General features: G+C 36.2%; 1 protein-coding gene across 1 annotated transcript; it reads right to left on the minus strand.

The window, feature by feature from the left end:
• Positions 1-375: 375 nt before the first annotated feature.
• On the minus strand, positions 376-10,806 carry LOC108320972 (uncharacterized protein At5g43822). The gene is made up of 7 exons (XM_017552577.2): positions 10,474-10,806; positions 10,237-10,379; positions 10,020-10,138; positions 8,925-9,104; positions 2,863-2,919; positions 2,053-2,117; positions 376-930 (listed from the first exon to the last, which is right to left on the minus strand). Exons 2-7 carry the CDS (start codon positions 10,366-10,368, stop codon positions 887-889), a joined length of 597 nt encoding a protein of 198 aa, XP_017408066.1. The 5' UTR covers positions 10,369-10,379; positions 10,474-10,806; the 3' UTR covers positions 376-886.
• Positions 10,807-20,401: the final 9,595 nt, after the last annotated feature.

Below are 20,401 nucleotides of genomic sequence, written 5' to 3' on the forward strand. Positions count from 1 at the left end.
TGTGAGCCAGTAGCAATGTCGCGCCATCAGCAGCGGTAAGCAATCATTCATTAGTTAGCCAAACCCACGTCGCGGTAGTGCACCATCTCCCATTCGCGGCGTAGAAGCAGGAACAATTTTCCCCAATTTTCTGAAATGCAATTGGGGTGGATTTGATCAACAACCACTTCTCAGATCTACCACCACTTAATCTCCATCCCTTCGTCTGATCTACAACCACTTCTCAGATTTTTAATCCCATTCAATTTGATTGAACCCTAAATCCCATTTCAGAAATCCTAATATTATATTATTACATTTTACCAAAATTCCACGCAGGCCTAAACCATGCCATGTCTTAAAAATTTGACACATCAATCTTCTACCTGTGCAAAAACTTATAAGGACTCAATTGGGGATTCTAATAAGAAGGGGATCAAACTGGGAAAAATCCACATAAATAGAGACAACTAAAGGGTTTAAACCCTATATATACTATGAATTTACATATTTAGTACTCGAAACCAATCTAAAGAGAAGCACACAGAGGAGAGGATAACCCATAAATCGCAATGCGAAACCAAAAATTTTATTATGAATGTCAATGTTTGAATAACATATACATCTAAAGATATTCTTAAAGAAACCCTAATCCAATATAAGAATTTCAGGATTATATATATTTTTAGTCAATCTAAATATACAAGCACTTTCTTTTAATCCCCAAAAAGACTGTTTCCTTTTGCTTCCTTATATTTGGAAGCGATATTTAACCCAAATCCTAATGGTGTATTAGTTTATATTGGGAAGTAAAATATGACTGTCAAAAAATATTTAAATGAAGATAAAATATAAAAAGCTCAGGCATAACCCGGTTCGTAGTCAACATCCATAGTAGAGAGGTTCTTCAACTCAGTTCTTCGGCAAATATCATATCAAATACAAATTGAACTGCGGCCAAAAGTCAAACAGCAAAAAGATGACATTAGTACAAGTGTTTCACTCAGCAATGGTTAGTGTAAAAACTTTTCTATACTATCATCCTATCACGTGTTTGCCACTTACAGATTAAATCCTAGTTAGCTGAGAATAAGATGAATAAAAAGTGCACAATTCCAAGTACTATATTCTTAGGAAAAACTCAGGCCTGCATCAAGGTGACATGTGTTTCTAAAACAACGCATGAAATGCATAAAAAAAATAACAAGAGACCAACTCTAGGTAATTTGACAGTATCCGGTCTCTCTCTCCCGAATAGATATTAGCATCTCAAGCGATTACTTTCAGATTTTCAGATCAGGAGTAGCTCAGATTCCTCTTAAATACACCTTAGTTATCTTGTGTTCCTATCATTAGAGAACACCAAAGACAACGTATCCTAAAAGTTAAAATTGTTTTGTTGTACTATTCTCTCGCTTCTCCTTTTCTCACACACCCCCACCCCACCCCACCACAAATAAATGTGTTATAAACTCCCCAGAAACTAGATCATCTGAACAAATTAATAAAATGTCCATCTCTTTAGTTTAACATATTTAGTTCTCCTAAAAATGAGGGGTACCAGACTTGTAGAGTTTTATTCTATAGATTCTTTAAACAAAACAATGTAAAATTTCAGTAGTAAAAGCTTTTCCAAACCAAAGCCATTGTTTTCATGTAATCAACAGCTTTATTCGACTCAGCAATTATACTTGCAGGGCAAGTTATGGTTTCCCAAGTCTCAGAAATTTAACGAACTCCAATTTACTTTAGAACAGTTGAATCAAATTTGACATCTTACAATATCTATATAAAGCAATCCAGAGTGAAGACGGTATAATAGTAGATTCTATTCGTTAACAGCGAAATTGTGAAATCAAATATAAAAAAAAAAAAAATTAACTATGCTCCAACAGTGATCTAAGGATCATATAGGAGGCCCCAAAAGCATACGGAGGTCTAATTCAAAATGAAGCATTCCAAACTATTATCATAAGCATTACATGAAATTAATGGTGCTGACATGCATATACATTTTGTATTGTTAATGCCCAAAACATCACTTCTACTACCTCACAGATAATACTCGCATACCTTCCTCAGTTTGGATATTGGGTTGATCAACCAAGAGTTGCTGAAGTGCAACGAGATCACTGACACTGCAATGCAGTAAATGCAAAGTACAGAATAAAACATTGGACATCATAAGTACAGGCATTGGAAAATGAAAGCAAGTTTTTTCATGAATAAAGTAAATGATGAATGTAGCTATCTCAATGTATATAGAATTGGATGCAAGAGCAGAAACATATCACTAGTTTGCATCGTTGCCTTTGCTTTCCTTGATAGAAAGATTCCGATGCTAAATGCAGAATGTAGATTTCCTTGTAGTTTTATGACTATGAATAACAACAAAACTATATCATGGTTTAGGTAAATTAGAAAATAAGGAGCTAGGTACTGAAAATGTTTTCTACTTGTAATTCTGTAACTTAGTAGAGAGCTCATTAAAGGTATCAAAGTTGGCTTAAAAGAAGTTGAGGTTTAACATATTCATTTCACTGACGACTACTCATCTCTTCATGGAGGAGAAATAGTGATGCCTTTGTGAATTTTCTGAATATACTAAGTTAACTAAGTCATTGAGAGTGCTTTTGTTTAAAGTTTGACTGAAAAAAGACGACCTGATTTGAATGGGATAACAAAATTCTTTTACATGCTCTCGAGGCTGCTTCTAAAGGTTACAGGCTTACAGCATCATCTCATTTATTTTCCCACACAGTCACAAATATATCGTCAAAGCAACAAAATATACACAAGTGCATGTGTGGGCATGGACACAGTCACACAGATACACAATCATGACATTTGAATGGCTAAACAGTAGCATTGGTATTTTCATACCTGGGTTTTAAAGCCATTTCGGATAGGGCAGAGATCACTGATGATTTTAATAAATACCTATTACAAAAGAAAAAAAAACTAGTAAATATTTTTTTTACTCAATCAACATGGTGTTATCAAAAGTAGAAACGAAGGGAAAAAGCATTTCTGCACAAAGCCTTTAAATGGAAAAGGTTGCATTTCATCATCATAACATCTTGAGAGAGGATGCAGTTGATGATAGTTTTGGAAGAAAGTATATTTTAAACTTAACTTAACCTAATAAAATCGATTTATAGAAGTTTGTACCTGTTAGAATAATTATTAAGTCTACCTATACCTATGATTAGTATAGCAGGGCCTAAAGTAGGTAGTTGTGTGTTGGGTTATCTATAATGATTGTTCCTGGCAGTCTAGGACAATCTCTTCATCTTCCATCTATCTATTGTATCATATTTTTATCTATATAAATAAGAGAACTGAGAAGGGTCTTCTAAGCCCTTCAAAACTATTTTTCTCTGTTTTAGATCTCAAGTTGGTATCAGAGCAGGTTCATCCTGCTCTGGTTTCTGTCCTAGGTTGTCCACCAGTACTGTCACTGCTGTTTGAATCTGTCCGGTGTCGTTCGCCGTTGTCCGCGGCTGTCTCGCCAATATCTGCAGTTGTCAACTGCAGTTTGAAGTTCTTCAACTTGGTTTTCCGCCACCTCGCATTTGTCCGCTGTTGTCCACCGTTGTCCGCCGTCGGCCGCCGCCGTCACTGTTCCGTCCGGCGACCACTAGATCTGGTTCGCCTCTTCACGCGACAGCCAACCCCACCGGTGGGTTCGCCTGATTCTCCTCCACGCTCCGCCACGCGCCGCCTCTTTGTGCGCTGCGAACAGGCGCGTGCTGTCCACGCGCCGCCCTCTGCTCATCGGAAAGTCGCCGCGCCACCTCCATAGCTGTCGCCCTCTGCTCCTCTGTCCGTTCTGGCCCTCAAAATATTACTTTGGTGTGTTCAGAAGCTCCCCTTTAAGAAAACCCTAAGAAACCCCCTAGGGTTTTCTGGTTCTTCACGGTTTTTCTGGTTCCTTCTCCTCTTTTTATCAAAGAATGGCGTCTGGAAGTGCTCTTTCTTTCTCTAGAAGTCCCTCAATCACTTCCGAAAAGCTAAACGGAAAGAATTATCTATGTTGGTCTGCTGCTGTGGAAATGTGGTTCCTTGGTCAAGGACATTATGACCACCTCGAGCAGGATGGGAGCCAAGTACCTTCTGGTAAAGCTGAACAATGGAAACAAGCTGATTTCCAATTGTGTGCCCTATTGTGGCAATCTGTGGAACCCCGGCTTTTGATATCTCTTAGAGCCTTCAAGACATGTCACACTTTTTGGAAGAAAGCTCAAAGAATTTATGCTAATGATATTCAACGTCTCTATGATACCGCAAACAAGCCCGCCTGTCTCAAAATGATAGACCATGATATGGTCTCCTTCATGACTGAAGCCCAAGCAGCTGTGGAAGAATTGAGAATGTTCTTGGAAGTGGAATCTTCGGAAGATATCAAAAAGAAGCTTGACAAGTATTATATGGTGATGATCCTCCGTGCTTTGCATCCAGATTTGAATCACATCAGAGATCAACTTCTGACAAGTCATGAGGTCCCTTCCTTGGAAGCCTTGACCACACGTCTTCTTCGTGTTCCTATGTCTCAGTCTCAGGAAGCTCATGAAACAATGGAACCATCTGTCATGGTTGCCACGCGAGGAAGAGGAGGACGTGGTACTAGAGGAGGAGGACGTGGAGGTCGAGGACGTCCACAGTGCTCTTACTGTAAGAGGGTGGGTCACACCCAAGAAAACTACTACTCCTTGCATGGCTTTCCTTCATAAACCGCCAATATCTCTAAGGCTGAAACTTCCACTTCCAACTCCAAGTTCACTGAGGAAGAGTATCAAGAGTATCTGCGATTAAAGTCTAACAGTTTGGCGCAATCATCTCAGTCCCCAAGTACGTCCACAACTTGCATTTCTCAATCCATGGAAGGTCTAAATTCATGGGTAATTGACTCGGGTGCTTCTGATCACATTTCTGGTAATACCTCATTGTTCTCAACCCTTTCCCTCCAAGAAAAACCTCATTTCATTACCCTTGCAAATGGCTCTAAAACTTGTTCAAAGGGAGTCGGTCATGTCTCCCTGTCTCCCTCTCTAACTCTGAAATCTGTTCTTTTTGTCCCTAACTGTCCATTCAATTTAATTTCCCTAAGTCAGTTAACCAAAATGTTACATTGTTCAATAACTTTCGATTCAAAATCTTTTGTTATACAGGAGCGTGGCTCGGGGAGACAGATTGGAGAAGGATATGAAGCTGGAGGTTTATACCATTTTGGATCTCGTCCACGGGTATCTTGTGTTGCAGCTCTTCCCCCTAAAGTGTTACATGATCGGTTTGGCCATCCTCACTTGTCAAAGTTAAAAAAGATGTGTCCTGAACTTAGTGGTTTTCAGACTTTAGAATGTGAGTCCTGTCAACTAGGAAAACATGTTAGATCTGTCTTTCCAAAAAGGTCTCAATCAATGTGTACTTCTAGTTTCTCTATTATTCATTCTGATGTTTGGGGACCTAGTCACGTCTCTTCTTTTGGTTTTAGGTATTTTGTTACTTTTATTGATGAGTATTCTAGATGTACTTGGGTTTATCTAATGAAAGATCGCTCTGAATTGTTACCCATTTTCACATCCTTTTTGAATGAAATCAAGAACCAATTTGGTCACGTAATTAAAGTCTTGAGAAGTGATAATGCTAAAGAGTATTTCTCATCAAATTTTTCTTCACTTCTTAGCTCCCATGGTATTTTGCATCAGTCCACTTGTCCTCATACACCCCAGCAAAATGGTATAGCCGAAAGAAAAAATAGACACTTGGTTGAAACGGCTCGTACCCTTTTGCTTGGTGCTAATATTCCTGTTCATTACTGGTGGATGCCATCTTAACTGCATGTTTTCTTATTAATAGGATGCCCTCCTCCTCTCTCAATCATAAAGTTCCTTTCTCCATTCTCTTTCCCAATGATCCTCTCTTTCACACCTCTCCTCGAGTCTTTGGTTGTGTTTGTTTTGTTCACGACATGTCTCCGGGGCTCGACAAGCTCTCTGCTCGTGCGATCAAATGTGTCTTTTTGGGCTATTCTTGGCTTCAAAAAGGGTACCGGTGTTACTCTCCTGAAACCAAAAAGTACTACATGCCTGCCAATGTTACCTTCTTTGAACAGACACCTTTCTTCTCTCCCTCTGTTCAAGATGTTCATATCCTCCACTAGGTCCTTCCTCTTCCAGCGGTTGAGTCTAATATCTCCAATGCCTCAGTCAATCCCAGTCATGCCCAAGGTCCTCCTGAACCTTCCTCTCCACATACTGATATCCTTCGACACAATACCCCAGTGAGTAATCCTCTTCCAGAAAATGGTGGATCTCCTCCTTCAGATTCTTCTCCGTCACCATCTCCTGTCACGCCTCCTGGTGAAGATGATTCTGGTTGGCCCATTGCTCTCAGAAAAGGTACTCGTTCCACTCGAAACCCTCATCCCATTTATAATTTTCTTAGTTATCACAGAGTGTCGCCCTCCTTTTATTCCCTTTTATCCTCAGTATCTCCTGTAGTTATTCCTAAAAATGTGAAAGAAGCACTTGATCATCCTGGATGGCGACAAGCCATGATTGAAGAAATGCAGGCTCTTGACCACAGTCACACTTGGGAGATTGTGCCACTTCCCCCAGGCAAAAAGGTTGTTGGTTGTCGATGGGTATATGCAATTAAAGTCGGCCCTAATGGTAACATTGATAGGCTCAAAGCCCGGCTGGTTGCAAAAGGGTACACTCAGGTTTATGGTTTTGATTATTGTGACACCTTTTCTCCCGTGGCAAAGATGGTTGTCATTCGATTGTTCTTTGCAATGGCAGCCATTCGTCATTGGCCACTTCATCAGTTGGATATCAAAAATGCCTTTCTCCATGGTGATCTTGAGGAAGAAGTTTATATGGAGCAACCTCCAGGGTTTGTTGCTCAAGGGGAGTCTGGTATGGTTTGTAAATTGAACCGATCTCTATATGGGCTCAAGCAATCACCACGTGCTTGGTTTGGAAAGTTTAGCTCCATTGTTCAAAAATTTGGGCTAAAACGCAGTGAAGCAGATCATTCAGTCTTTTATTATCATTCGTCTCCCGGGAAATGTGTTTACTTGATAGTATATGTTGATGATATAGTTATTACAGGAAATGATACTGCTGGAATATCTCAATTGAAGGAGTACTTGTGTAGACATTTCCAAACCAAGGATCTTGGGAGCCTCAAATACTTCCTAGGCATTGAAGTAGCTCAGTCAAAAGATGGAGTTGTAATCTCCCAAAGGAAGTATGCTTTGGATATTTTGCAAGAAACAGGCATGATTGATTGTAGACCGGTTGATAGCCCTATGGATCCAAATCAAAAATTAACAACAGAAGAAGGTGAATTATTCTCTGACCCGGAGAGATATAGGAGGCTAGTTGGAAAACTAATCTATCTCACTATTACAAGGCCGAATCTATCTTTTGCAGTTGGAGTGGTTAGTCAGTTTATGCAAGCTCCATGTGTTGGCCATTGGAATGCTATCATTCGCATTCTAAGGTATGTGAAAAAGGCTCCCAGGCAAGGGCTCTTATATGAAGAAAAAGGAAGTCTTCAGGTATGTTCTCCTATTGATAGACAATCTACTACTGGATATTGTGTTTTCCTTGGAGGAAACATTATCTCATGGAAAAGTAAGAAACAAAATGTAGTGGCTCGATCAACAGCTGAGGCTGAATATAGGGCAATGGCTTCATTAACATGTGAACTTATATGGGTGAAGCAGTTTCTTCAAGAGCTTAACTTCTGTGACATCCAGAGTATGAAGATGTATTGTGATAACCAAGCTGCTCTTCACATTGCATCAAATCCAGTGTTTCACGAGAGAACCAAACATATAGAAATTGATTGTCATTTTGTTCGAGAAAAATTATTGTCAAAAGAAATATGTACTGAGTTTGTTGGATCAAATGACCAACTCGCAGATGTGTTGACTAAGTCATTAAGGGGACCTCGGATTGAGTTTATTTGTTCCAAGCTTGGTACATACAATTTGTATGCTCCAGCTTGAGGGGGAGTGTTAGAATAATTATTAAGTCTACCTATACCTATGATTAGTATAGCAGGGCCTAAAGTAGGTAGTTGTGTGTTGGGTTATCTATAATGATTGTTCCTAGCAGTCTAGGACAATCTCTTCATCTTCCATCTATCTATTGTATCAGATTTTTATCTATATAAATAAGAGAACTGAGAAGGGTCTTCTAAGCCCTTCAGAACTATTTTTCTCTGTTTTAGATCTCAAGTGTACCTAATTATATATTATAATTTAGTTGATGAGGAATTTCAAACTCTACCAGGTCGGTGGGTGTTTATCTAGTAACACAACTCACTTTTTCTCAAACAAAATTCCATAAAACTGGCAACATATATCAATGTACTTAATGTCCAAGCCCATGCAACATAGGTCAACAACTATCCCCATGCAAAGAGTACAAAGTCACACTTTGAGCTCCACTCCCTTTCTTTTCAGTTAAAAATTCTTCCTACCATGTCAGTCCCTTCAACCAACTTATGCTACCAACAGGTTGGAAAACTCCTACTGAATTCTTTATATAAGCGATGTGTTTCATTTGGCAATTTAGAAGACATCATTCTAACTGAAATAGATCTAACTTAGGTATTTGAGGCCTTTAGTTTTTTTCTATTTTTTCTTTTCCTTCGACTTTCATTTCTTCTTCATTAAGGTCATACTATGCTCAATATACATTACAAATCAATGTTTGACTTTTCTCTTGAAAGGGAGTTAAACCAAAGTAATAACGTTGAAAAAAGAAAAACAACAAACTTCATAAATGGAATGCAATTCAAATGTTGCCATGTTCATTACACTTCCTGCCAATCTTTGAATTTGCTATATTAAAATTTAAGTTTAAGTTACTGCATTTCTGGCTTGTCAAGAAGCACATAATATACATTAAGAAAAAGTTGTTCCTTACTCAGAGTTGTATATCTCATGTATTAACATCAGGCTATCAAGGCAATAAATAACACTAGGTTTCATGCCAACTTGTTGCTGCAATTGTTTCTTATTCAGTTGAGAAGAACCGCCATTCACTAGTTGTCTACTGTCTCGGTGAATTTTGTCAAGAGATAAGGCAATACAACGAAACTCTTCCCTGAAAATTCAAATTAAAATTTAGTCACAAAAACAAACAAACCATCCCCTACAGATCATCAATGTTCATAACCTTTATCATAAAAGCTGAACCAAAAACACTTAATAATTTCTTATTTTCATCATGTACACCTAAAGACTCAAAGAAGGATAAAACAAAGACAATTACCATTTCATCAACATCGTGAAAAATAACCACTATGCATTGGTCTAATCTCTATGGTTCACTCATATAAAAGATATCATATGTAACTTGTATACATGACACAGCCTTCTCTAGTTAAACTTGATACAATGATATAATCAATCCATGTCAACAGCTGCTAGTAAAAGAGACTGGAGCTCATTTCAAAAGCCGTTCTCCAAGAAACGTTTGGGCAAAAGTAAAAAATATTTAAAAAGCTGCCACACAAGTGCACCTCAATGTTGAAAACGACCTAACTAAACACACAAACGTAATTTAGTGAAAACATTTTGGTCATTCTGCATGAAGCACAAAACCACATTTAATCTTTGAAAACACTCATCAAAGAGTTGTGGTTTGTGCATTGTGGCTAGAAGAAATTAGGTCCTGTTTGGTTTGGATGATTTTTTCCATATAACTTCAAGGAAAAGAAAATAAAAAAAGGGAAATAAAATGAAATATTCCATACGCTAAAAGAATTTGTTTTAACTTATCTGCATAAGAAAATGTTGGCCTATAGGAAATTTTATTTCATTTTTCCTTTTAAACTTTCCTCTTATTAATGTATAAGGAGAAACTTATCCGAAACACTCTTAACCAACATTTTGGTACTTATGTCATTACAAAAAAATAGGGAACAATTCCAAACAGAAAACAAGATTGCATTAGCCATAAAATTAAATTAAAATACCCATCAGTTTTATATATCACTAAATATCAATAGAAACTCACAAAGTCTTTCTCATGGAAACCAAAATGTTGCTGAGCGATTCAATTTGCTTCTCCAAAAGAGCACCTCTCATGCCACTGACACAATTTAGAACACCATGATTGTTGGAATTTTGAAGCAACTACAACATTGGCAGTATCAAGGACAAATCATTAATAAATAGGGTAGAAAAAAATAAAATAAAAGTATACAGTAAAAGTATAAGGCAATTCAAATAACCTGTAACCTATCGACAATATGGGAAGCGTTCCTAAACTGTGAAATTAAGCAAGATTGAAGTTCGTCCCATCTATTTATCTCTTCCCTAACTTTGATGAATTTTGACCGAAATTTTTTCACTATCGATTCCATTATTGTCAATGCTGAACCGACCAGTCATGAGGCAGAAAAAAGTAATTGTCAGCTACAGCTAAAAATCGCGTTTTGAATCCTTTAGGTGTTCGTTTCCAAGCGTACCTCACAGCGGAATGTTCAAAGGCAATGGCGGCGGAGATATGACCGTTTCTTATCGAAAATTAATCTAGCGCTGTAGTCGACGCTTGGCGCGGTGGGATTTGGTGTCGCTGTGGAGGTGATGGCGAGGTCGAAGGTGGCGGCGCGGTAGGAGTTGATTGTATGATAGGAGGTAGTGAGGCGGTGAGGAGTGGTGGTGGTTTCACGGTAGGAAGCCGGCGTGGTGGCACGGTGGGACGCTCGCGCGGTGGTGGAAGGCTGGCACAGTAGCTGTGGAAGAAGAGACAGTGCCTTTGGAGCAGACGGGAGCGGCACGTGTATTTTAATAAAATAAAATAAAATAAAGTTACTTTTAAATTAGAAACCTAAGGTAAATGCTTCATAAAACAAAGATTCACATATTTTTGTGACAAAAATTAGTCATGCTATACAACTTTAATGAGGTTAATTTTATTTATATTTAGTAGTTGAGATAATCATATAGAAAAGTTAACGTTACTTCTTATCTCAATTACTAACAAAATTTAACTAAAACTAACAAATAAATTTTTTTATTGTAGTAAAACAAAAATAAAATGTTTTACGAGACCTACTATTTAGTTAAATATGATTATCAATAAAAAAAATCTATTGTTTACACAAATCATTAAGATTTTACTGAAATATTTAAATTATAATTATTTTGATAACGAGGTCAGCAACTGTCTTTATTCTGTTAGTTCAAACTCTAAAGTGTCTTGTAATTTAAGTATTGGCTAGTTTACTCTTTTAGATAATGCAGTGGGTTACCTACAAAAGGTATCAGGATATTTAAGTCAGTAGATGACGGTAAGTAGAGTTAATTCTTGAGAGTACATTAAATGTAATCGTCTATCTTCTTACCCTAAACATATATTTATAGGTTTTAAAATTGACTTTTAAGTAACATAATCCTAATCACGCTCTAAGAATTGATAAACATACTTTACCTATAAACATACTTAATTTGTAAGTTTGACCATTATTAGGGGAATTATCAGTCGATCAGTGATTATTATTAGTGGTCGTTCGGTTTTTGGGAGCTACCTCTAAATATGCCAAAGTCAATTGTTGACCAGGCAGTCATACATTCCTTAATGTTGTGACTCATGTTCTTCTAGTACAGACTTATTATCATCAGCTCCTTGAGGGGTTGACCTCCTCTTAAGAGCGAGGATCAGGTTTGCACTCAAAGTTTCTTCCAAGATCTTCGCCCATGGTGCGCTGAGCGGTGTGTACTAATGAAAACGTAAGCCCCGTGGAAGATCCTTAGGGTGCAAGTTGTCTGGTTTCTCATGCTCACCACTCAGTTTCTTCCCTTACTTCTTTTCACTCTTAGTAGCCTCTTGTTACTTCTGGCGGAACTCCTGCGTATCTTCCACCCTCATGTCCTCAACCGCTCTCCCTCAATTCTTCCATGGACTTAGGTGGCTTGCGACACAAGTTATCGGCGAATGGCCTGGGCTTCAAAATCGTCACAACATGTTGTAAGGCAAAGTCAAGATATAAATCCTTAACTAGTTGCATGGTCTAACTACATCGGCTCATAAAAGCTCGTAGGGACTCCTCCTTCTCCTGCTTCAGGTTCATCAAAGCCAATGTTGTTAGGTTCAGCACCTGGCTTGCCGCGAATTGATGATCGAATAGTGTGTGGATGTTGTTGAAGTTCTCCACTATAGGGAATTAAACCATGTCAAGGCTTCTCCTTGAAGGGATAGGGAGAAAGTCCTACACCATATCGCATTGTTGGCGATGAGAAAGGTCATCCGTTGATGAACATCTTGGGGTGTTCATCTGATCAAACGATTTCTCGTACATGTTGAAAATCGGTGAGACCAACTCTTCGAGAATATGCGTCTACATGATAGCAGGAACGAATGACAATAGGTCAGCCATGTTTGCTGTGTGCACGAAGTTATGGTCCTTACTTGTTCTCGTGCTTTCCTCCTGCATGGTTTTGGTATGGTCTCCTCTTGGCTTAGTCGAAACAGGTCGACTAGTTTTCCCAAGATGGAATGTTGGGCGGTCAACTTTTGCCTAGTGGTTGCATGCTCGGCTCTCAAGGTCGTTAACTCCTCTCCATGCCTCTTTTGCATTTCCAACATCTGCTGTTGCAAAACTTGAATCGTCTCCATCGGATCCTGGTGATTCTCTTGTCCTCCTTGCATCGCGTCGCTCACATTTCTTGTGGTCACCATTAGGTTGTTACTTTTAGACTTCTCGGGCCCCATGGGGGGTTCCAAAAAGTTTCATTAGTGGGGTCGAGGTCAATTGTCTTGTACCTTATGCTTTAGTTTAAACTCCAAATTGCCTTGCAATCCAAGTCTTCGCTCCTTTACTCATTTAGATCGTGCAGTGAGGTTATCTGCAAAAAGATACTTTGATGCTTAAGTCGGTAGATGATTGTCTAGTAAGTAAAGTTAATTCACGATAGTGCAATAAATGCAATTACTTACATCAAAGTTTCATAATGGATTTTTAATTAACATCGGCCCAATCACAACCTAAGAGTTGATAAACATACTTAATTTGTAAGTTTGACCATTATTATGAAAACTACTTGTTGTCGGTGATTATTATTAGTGGTTGTCTGATTTCCAAAAGCTACATCCAAATGTGTCAAGGTTGACCACCCAGTCAACTATTAACCAGACGATCATATAATACAATAATCAAAACTTAGCTATGTAAAAATATTAAATCTTTATTTAATCTCAAAATTAAAAATAAAATTTAAAAATGTAATTCATCAAACAAACCAATTATAAATAGAATTCAAATATCTCTAATACATTATTTTAAAAAAATAGTCCAACATAAAATTATTTCCATTAAAACCCCAACATCTCTTAACCCTTGTGCATCTTCATCTCCATTTTCTTTATCATTTACTCCTATATAAAAGTACGATCATCATAATCATACACAAACAATATTAAGGTGAACTAACATACAAACATCAAAATGTCATAATTAGAATACACAAAAATCATAATATAACCACTCACCAAAATATTGCATAGTCATGATGTCTTACAACGTCATACAATTACACCGATTATTTCACAAAACATGTCATTACCGCAAAAACAATACAATCACCAATGATCTCAATGTCAAGAATTGATTTGTAACTCTAAGAGATAAATTAATAGACACTCACCACTAGAGTAACCATCTTTCATGCTCTCCTCAAGCCTTACAAATAAGACATTCTTCCTACTTCCCTGAAGCCTTACAAATAGGATCCATTTTCCACTATCGAGAGTTTTTCCAATGAAATAATAGGTGTCACTTCTCATTACTCTTCTTGAGAACTTTCCAATAAAATACGCAAGTGTACCTTTTCCACCACTCTCTTCAAAAATATCTTCACAAAGTATACAAATATTACTTTCCAACCCTCTTTTCAAAAGTTTAGACGAAATTAACCTCTGTTACAACTACACATAATTATCCTTCATCACTGTTCTTTAAGTCACCACACAAACATACACTTATATTTTTAAACAAACATATATTAACATGTCATTATAATCATAAAAATAACATTTGTAATCATAAAATATTTTCAAACAAATACAATAAATTAAGCTAACACATGCTTTTTAAAAACATGCATAATACCTCTTTAGGGGGGCAATGTTCAAGTCCGTCCTACGTTTTTTAAAAAGTTCAATGTGGTCCCAACTTGTGAAAAAAGTGTGCAATTAAATCCTTTTTTGTCACAACGTTAATTTTTTAACGGTGTAACTGATAGCATGGACTCAACAGTACGACGTGTCTATTTTATGTGAATGTTGGCTTTCTGAGGTTAAATGACGTGTAAAAAAAATATTTTGAGGGGTAGGGGTTGTTTGCTTTGTATTGAAGAAGATGCAGATGTTGATGGAAGACTGGCGATGAAGGATTTACTTGTAGGTTCGAAGAGTTCGCGACGGATGACTTTCATCATACCCATTTAGGTTCAATTTCACGCCCCATCCTACCCATCCTACACAATGCATCAAGTTCATTCTCAACCACTTTCAATACCAATAGATACCCAACATCAAGATACCAACTCGTGATCTTCATCTAATCTCAAGATTTTCTTTCATCTGCACAAAAAAACGGATCAAAGCACAAACAAATCCCTCAAATTCAGTACATTCAACACAAGAATACATCCCTCAATCTCCCAATTTCCACTTAGTTGGCAAACTCTAAACTATCCATCCCAACCCCCATCCACATCCTGTCTCCACCGCAACCGTGAAACTCCCACCGCCGTCGCTCACCACCAAGCTTACCGTCGCCAGCACACTGTTGTAAGTCGCGTGACCGCGACCACAAACCCTTGCGCCATGACTGTGACCGCGACCCCAAACCCCAAACCACCACCAAGCTTACCGTTGCTGGAGACATGGTGTCTCCGGCCTGCTTCTCGTTCTTCTCGGGAGGCCAAACGACCAACACCTTAACTCGCAGCAGGTCACCTTGCCACCTCTTAAAGGCCTTCATTCTCTTGCTCATTCTCATGAGGAAACCCTAAGAGGGGTTTGGGCTTGGCCCATCTTCAACGCAAGCAAACAACTCTATTCTCTGTCAAAATATTTTTTTTAAAAATTTAAATTTTACACGTCACTTCCACGTAATGACATAAACTAGACACATAATTATGTTTTGTCCACGCTGTCAGCTGTACCGTAAAAAATTAATGCCATGACAAAAAAAGATTTAATTGCACACTTTTTTTTACAAGTTGGGACCACATTGAACTTTTTAAAAAACGTAGGACGGACTTGAACATTACCCCCTAAAGAGGGATCAAAAGAAGTATTAAGCCTTAAAAAAATTACAATAATTTTATTATTACATAATATTAAAATATCAATTAACAAAACTCCACCAATGACAACTCACTTTTGGATTACTCAAAAATAAACACAACGTGATAAACACTTTTACTGTATCAATTATCTTAATAACTCCAAATTATCTTACACTTTAAAATAAAAATTATACTATTTAATATTATCCTATCCCTCATATATTCCAAAAACAAGTATACCATTACATATTATAAAAGATACTACTTATCATTACATATTATTATAAACAATTTTCTATTATTAAAATCACCCACTCTATTATGTATAAATCCTCCTAAATATATTTATTATAACACACCAATTTTCGTAAAAAAACATTTATTAAAAAATTTGCTCACCTCCAAAACCTAATAATCAAAAGCCCCCAATCATAAATTTTTCATTATATAATACTCAATAATACAAAACAACTAAAGCCGCCTCCAAACTTCTTTAAACCTTTTTGTATATACATAGTAGTACAAACAACGAGCCACATAATTCATGTTAAAACTGCTGCTTCTCATCCTTAAACAAATATGTATATAATATTATAACACCAAACTGTAACCACTTATAAAAAAACATGCAAACTGCAAATTTGCAAAACACGGGTAAAGATATTTTAGAAACTTGCACTAACATTTAGAAAGTTAAAAGACTAAACTAAACACAGAAAATAAGCTAACATATTAAAAATATAGTTTAGTTTAAGGAAAAACATATTTGATATTGATATTGTATGAGAACAATTTTTTAAAAACTTTTTAACTAATTTGAAAAGCTTTATTTTATAAAATTGTTTTAGAATTCATACTGAATTAGATTTATTTTATTGATGCCTAGATGATTTTATAAAGTTCATTTTCTAGTGTTTAGTTGTTTTCTCTCTTTTGATCATTAAAATGGGATTTTATTCTTTGTGTGACGTTTATATGTCATTTCCTTTCTCTTAGACATTTGATTATCCAAAATTATTTGGTTTAATGTTATTCTTTAAACTTCAAAACCATATATGTTTTACTCTCTCTAGACGATCTTGTCTCAATAATATGTTTGTTGTTAATCTTTTCGTCTTGTTGCAATACTTGGGACACTAAATTTGTCATTCCATATATGGTGGTGATTCAAGGAGAGTTGAGATAATCCTCATTTGCAATTGTGGTGAAATGGTAGTGGTAAGAATGGTAAGAATGGCAAGAACTTCAAAAAATGTTGGGAGACAATTTTTGGTTGTCGTAACTACAAGGTTATATTAATAATAACATTTTTAATTATTTTTAATGAATATATGTATTGGTAATTAACATTGTCTCTGTTATTTTTTTGCTAAATAACAGAGTAAATTTTCTAATATCATGTCTTGTAACTATTTCAAGTGGTGCTCTAAAGAAAATGTTGACGAAAGATATGTTATCATTGTTAGGCAAAGGAAGAAGATTTATGATATGGAGAATTCAGTAAAAGTTTTGGAAAAATTGATGCAATTGTTAGTAGGAGGCGTGTGTGTTGTTGGTGTACTGAACATAGTTACATTGTATCTGTGTTTAGGTTGATGTCTTTAGGTGGACATCACGTGCTTTGGTTTATATGGTAGGGCAACGAATTTAAATGAAGTGTAGCTTATGTAATGTCAAGGTTGAGACATTGTTTTATAATCTCTAGAAATGAATCAACAAATGAAATTATTATTGGTTTGAAATTGTTCAACTTAGTTTCCATTTTAGTTAATTTTTTTGTCAATGAGGTCCCTATTATATTTATCAATTTATACATAACAAAGACAACAAATATAATATATTACAAATAACTGGTTTTGGACTTGCATAATATATTAAACTACAAAAGTTGTGCTTTCCATAATACATTGCTTTCATCAATGACATAATAATAAGATATTAACATCCATTAATTATGGACTAACAAAATGTATTTAACCATAAAAACAATTATTTTGAAAACATAATGTTTGACGTAGAGCTGCAGGGAAGTACATTACAAAAGTACAACAAATGTGCTTAAAATGAAATTCCAAATACTATGAAGCAGTTGCTCCTATTCTAATTTGTCCATTCTGATTAGTTGACTAAATTGTTGTGGGGATTGCGGAGTTGGTTGTGTTGGTGCCTCTAATGGTTGTGGGGATGTTGAGTTGGTTGTGGTGGTACCTTTAATGGTTGTAGGAATTACTAAGTTGGTTGTGGTGGTGCCTCTGATGGTTATGTGATTGTTGAGGTGGTTGTGGGGATTGCAAACTTGGTTGTGTTGATGGCTGTGATACTTCTGTTGGTTCTTGAGGATGTAAGAGACAATGATTTTTGTTATGGCCAACTATACGACAAATGCTACATTTTTTATGTCCACCTTTAGACACATTAACCATGCCTTACAAGCTTTAGAAATTGACACATTTGTATTCCATTTCTTGATAGCTTTTATATGTATATCATTTATCTTCAAATTTGAATTTTTTTGTAGTGACCTATCTAAGGTCTCACTCAATCACTTCACATACATCATATTAATGTTGAATTCTCCATTGCAAATGTGTATCCACAATTTTTCTCAATTGCCAACTTTTGGATGAAGGTAAATATGCACAATAAGCTACCCATTGACACATTCATTGGACACTCATGCATTTCACTTTAACCCTACATTTATCATTCTTAACAAACTTCAAATTCCTCCTCGCATGTACTACTTACTTCTAATAGCCTTTGTAACGCCCAAATTTAAGGTGTTACAAATCGTATTTAAAAGTAACATGTTTTAAAATCCTTTTAATACGAAAAACAATATTAATTAAAAATTTCGACATTTGAAACATGCGAAATTAAAATGATATCGCAAGACACACACACCCACAAACACAAACAAATATGGGTAAACTACCGCTCACACAACCAATAACAATATAATATACACATAGCAAGTAAGCACGACTTAATAACAAATAGTCATCTATAATGTTATCCTTACTGACATAATCATTTCTACACCATGATCATCCTCATCAATCATATCATATGCATACCATCAATGTTATCCTTATCAACATTGTCTCCAAACAAATTGTCATCATAAATACCAACATCATCATGAAGGACCTTGGCCTATCTCCTGTACCCAACCATACCACCACCTGTAGCTTCCCTGTAACTATACCACCTATAGCTTTCCCATACAGGCTCATTCAAGTCGTCCTGCCCTCGCGACTAAAGAACTTGTTTCCCTACTCCGTAAGGACTTACACGTAAAAACGTCGACACATTGCACACCAAGACCAAGAAAAACATCATTCCTTCATACAAAGAATGTTTAACACTCAAACATCACTCTCTTTTCGAACACAACGTCAAAAAGAGGCCATATCTCGTATCACACGATAGATAGTCTAAAAACCCAAGATTTACGAGGTACAGGAAAGACACATCCATCTCTTCATGTGTATACCACTAATAAGCAAGACATCAACTTCATCCTTAAGGTATTAAAATTTGTAGCCCATTTTATGCGTTTTTACCTATTGGTTTTACAACTCACAATCACATGAAGTCAACCAAACACAATCGAGATTCATCCTTAATGTCTTTTTTTTTTTGGAATTTAAGAGTAATTAAAAGAAACCCTAGGTGCCACTGTTTTCTTTTTAACAAAAAAAAAAAACTCCTTCGAGATTAATTTAAACATAATTCATTAACCATATTAACACATTGCATCTACCCTTTTTCCCTTTATTTAGATCACTTAGTACAGTTTCACACCTTATACCATTAGTTCCATATATGCATGGAAAAACAAGAAACCATTATTTAGATGTTCCTAGAACAGAGTTTTATGGTCACAAATACTTCTAAGAAAAACCATGAATTACTCAAATAAAACACAAACATCCAACCATCTTTCAAAACATTCATAATTAAATTAACAACTACAAAGATCAATTATAAAATAAGGTCAGTTTCTCACATCTTGGTCAGTTGCAATGCTTTATCTGCACCAGATCAGTCAATCCCACAATCTCTAGGCTTATGATGTTTATCTAAAAATTCCTTTCTCTTTAAAATTTCAGTCTCTTTGTCTCACAAAGCTTTATTTCTTTTCCTCTCAATTTTTATATGTCTCTCTTTACACCCTCTCTCTCTTTATTTCTAGTTCAATAAACCCTTATTTTTTAAATAAAATCTATTATAAAATAAAAGTAATCGCCTAGATAATGCTTCCTATAATATCTCAACTAGTTTTAACATAACTGCTACGTTTTAAATATTTTATTTTTCAGCTTATTTTATTTCAAGTGGAGGCCTTTAATTCCTACACCCCAGGTTTCTCGTCAAACCTTTTCCAATAAATAACATGTGTTGCACTCATTGAAATCCAACAAATAAATAACACGAAATTTTATGTTCTACTCAAGACTTGAACATGTGACCACTTAGCCCATCATAGAGTTTTCACTAACTGAGCTACATAACAACTTATGAACTCATGCAACTTCTAATAAAACATAGTCGAGTCTTATTTATAAGTTATACATTTTCTCAGGTCTTATAACCTCCTTGAAGTTATGTTTATTTGTAAACGTTGTTCCCACTTCCCATTTATACTCGGACATAAATTTTTGCTAAACAAATGTCCGAAATGGACCATAAGTTTGTCTTTCCTCACATTCACCATTACTTTCACTATCTTGTGGACTTACCAAAAATTATGATTGCCAATCATCATTAGACAACCCCCTGTCATTTGATTTTCTTTGGGTATTGTACACTATGAACTGATTCAATGTCTTCTTGATCATTGTCTTCTTCATTTAAATTAACTTCAATCTCGCGACATTCCCTTTTATAATGTTTTGTACATCACTATCAATATCTACATGAACATCCACAAGTCCTTCACCCACTCCACTTGCATCCTCCACATCGTCATCATGCTAACTTGAAGTAACATCTTCAATTTGGACCCTGAACTTCCACTACATGATCACCTAGAACTTGCACTTCAACCTCAGCCTGAACCTCCATTTCATCACCACCCATAACCTTCACTCTAGC

This window comes from Vigna angularis, chromosome 6 (genome assembly GCF_016808095.1).
Source record: "Vigna angularis cultivar LongXiaoDou No.4 chromosome 6, ASM1680809v1, whole genome shotgun sequence".
Classification (NCBI taxonomy): domain Eukaryota; kingdom Viridiplantae; phylum Streptophyta; class Magnoliopsida; order Fabales; family Fabaceae; genus Vigna; species Vigna angularis.

Bases quoted from the DNA above. Each gene is read 5' to 3' on its own strand.
- LOC108320972 (XM_017552577.2), bottom strand. From the start codon at position 10,368: ATGGAATCGATAGTGAAAAAATTTCGGTCAAAATTCATCAAAGTTAGG. The intron at 10,139-10,236 runs GTTATTTGAATT...CCAATGTTGTAG, and splicing joins ATATTGTCGATAGGTTACAG to TTGCTTCAAAATTCCAACAA. The intron at 9,105-10,019 runs GTGAGTTTCTAT...TTGAATTTTCAG, and splicing joins GTTTCCATGAGAAAGACTTT to GGAAGAGTTTCGTTGTATTG.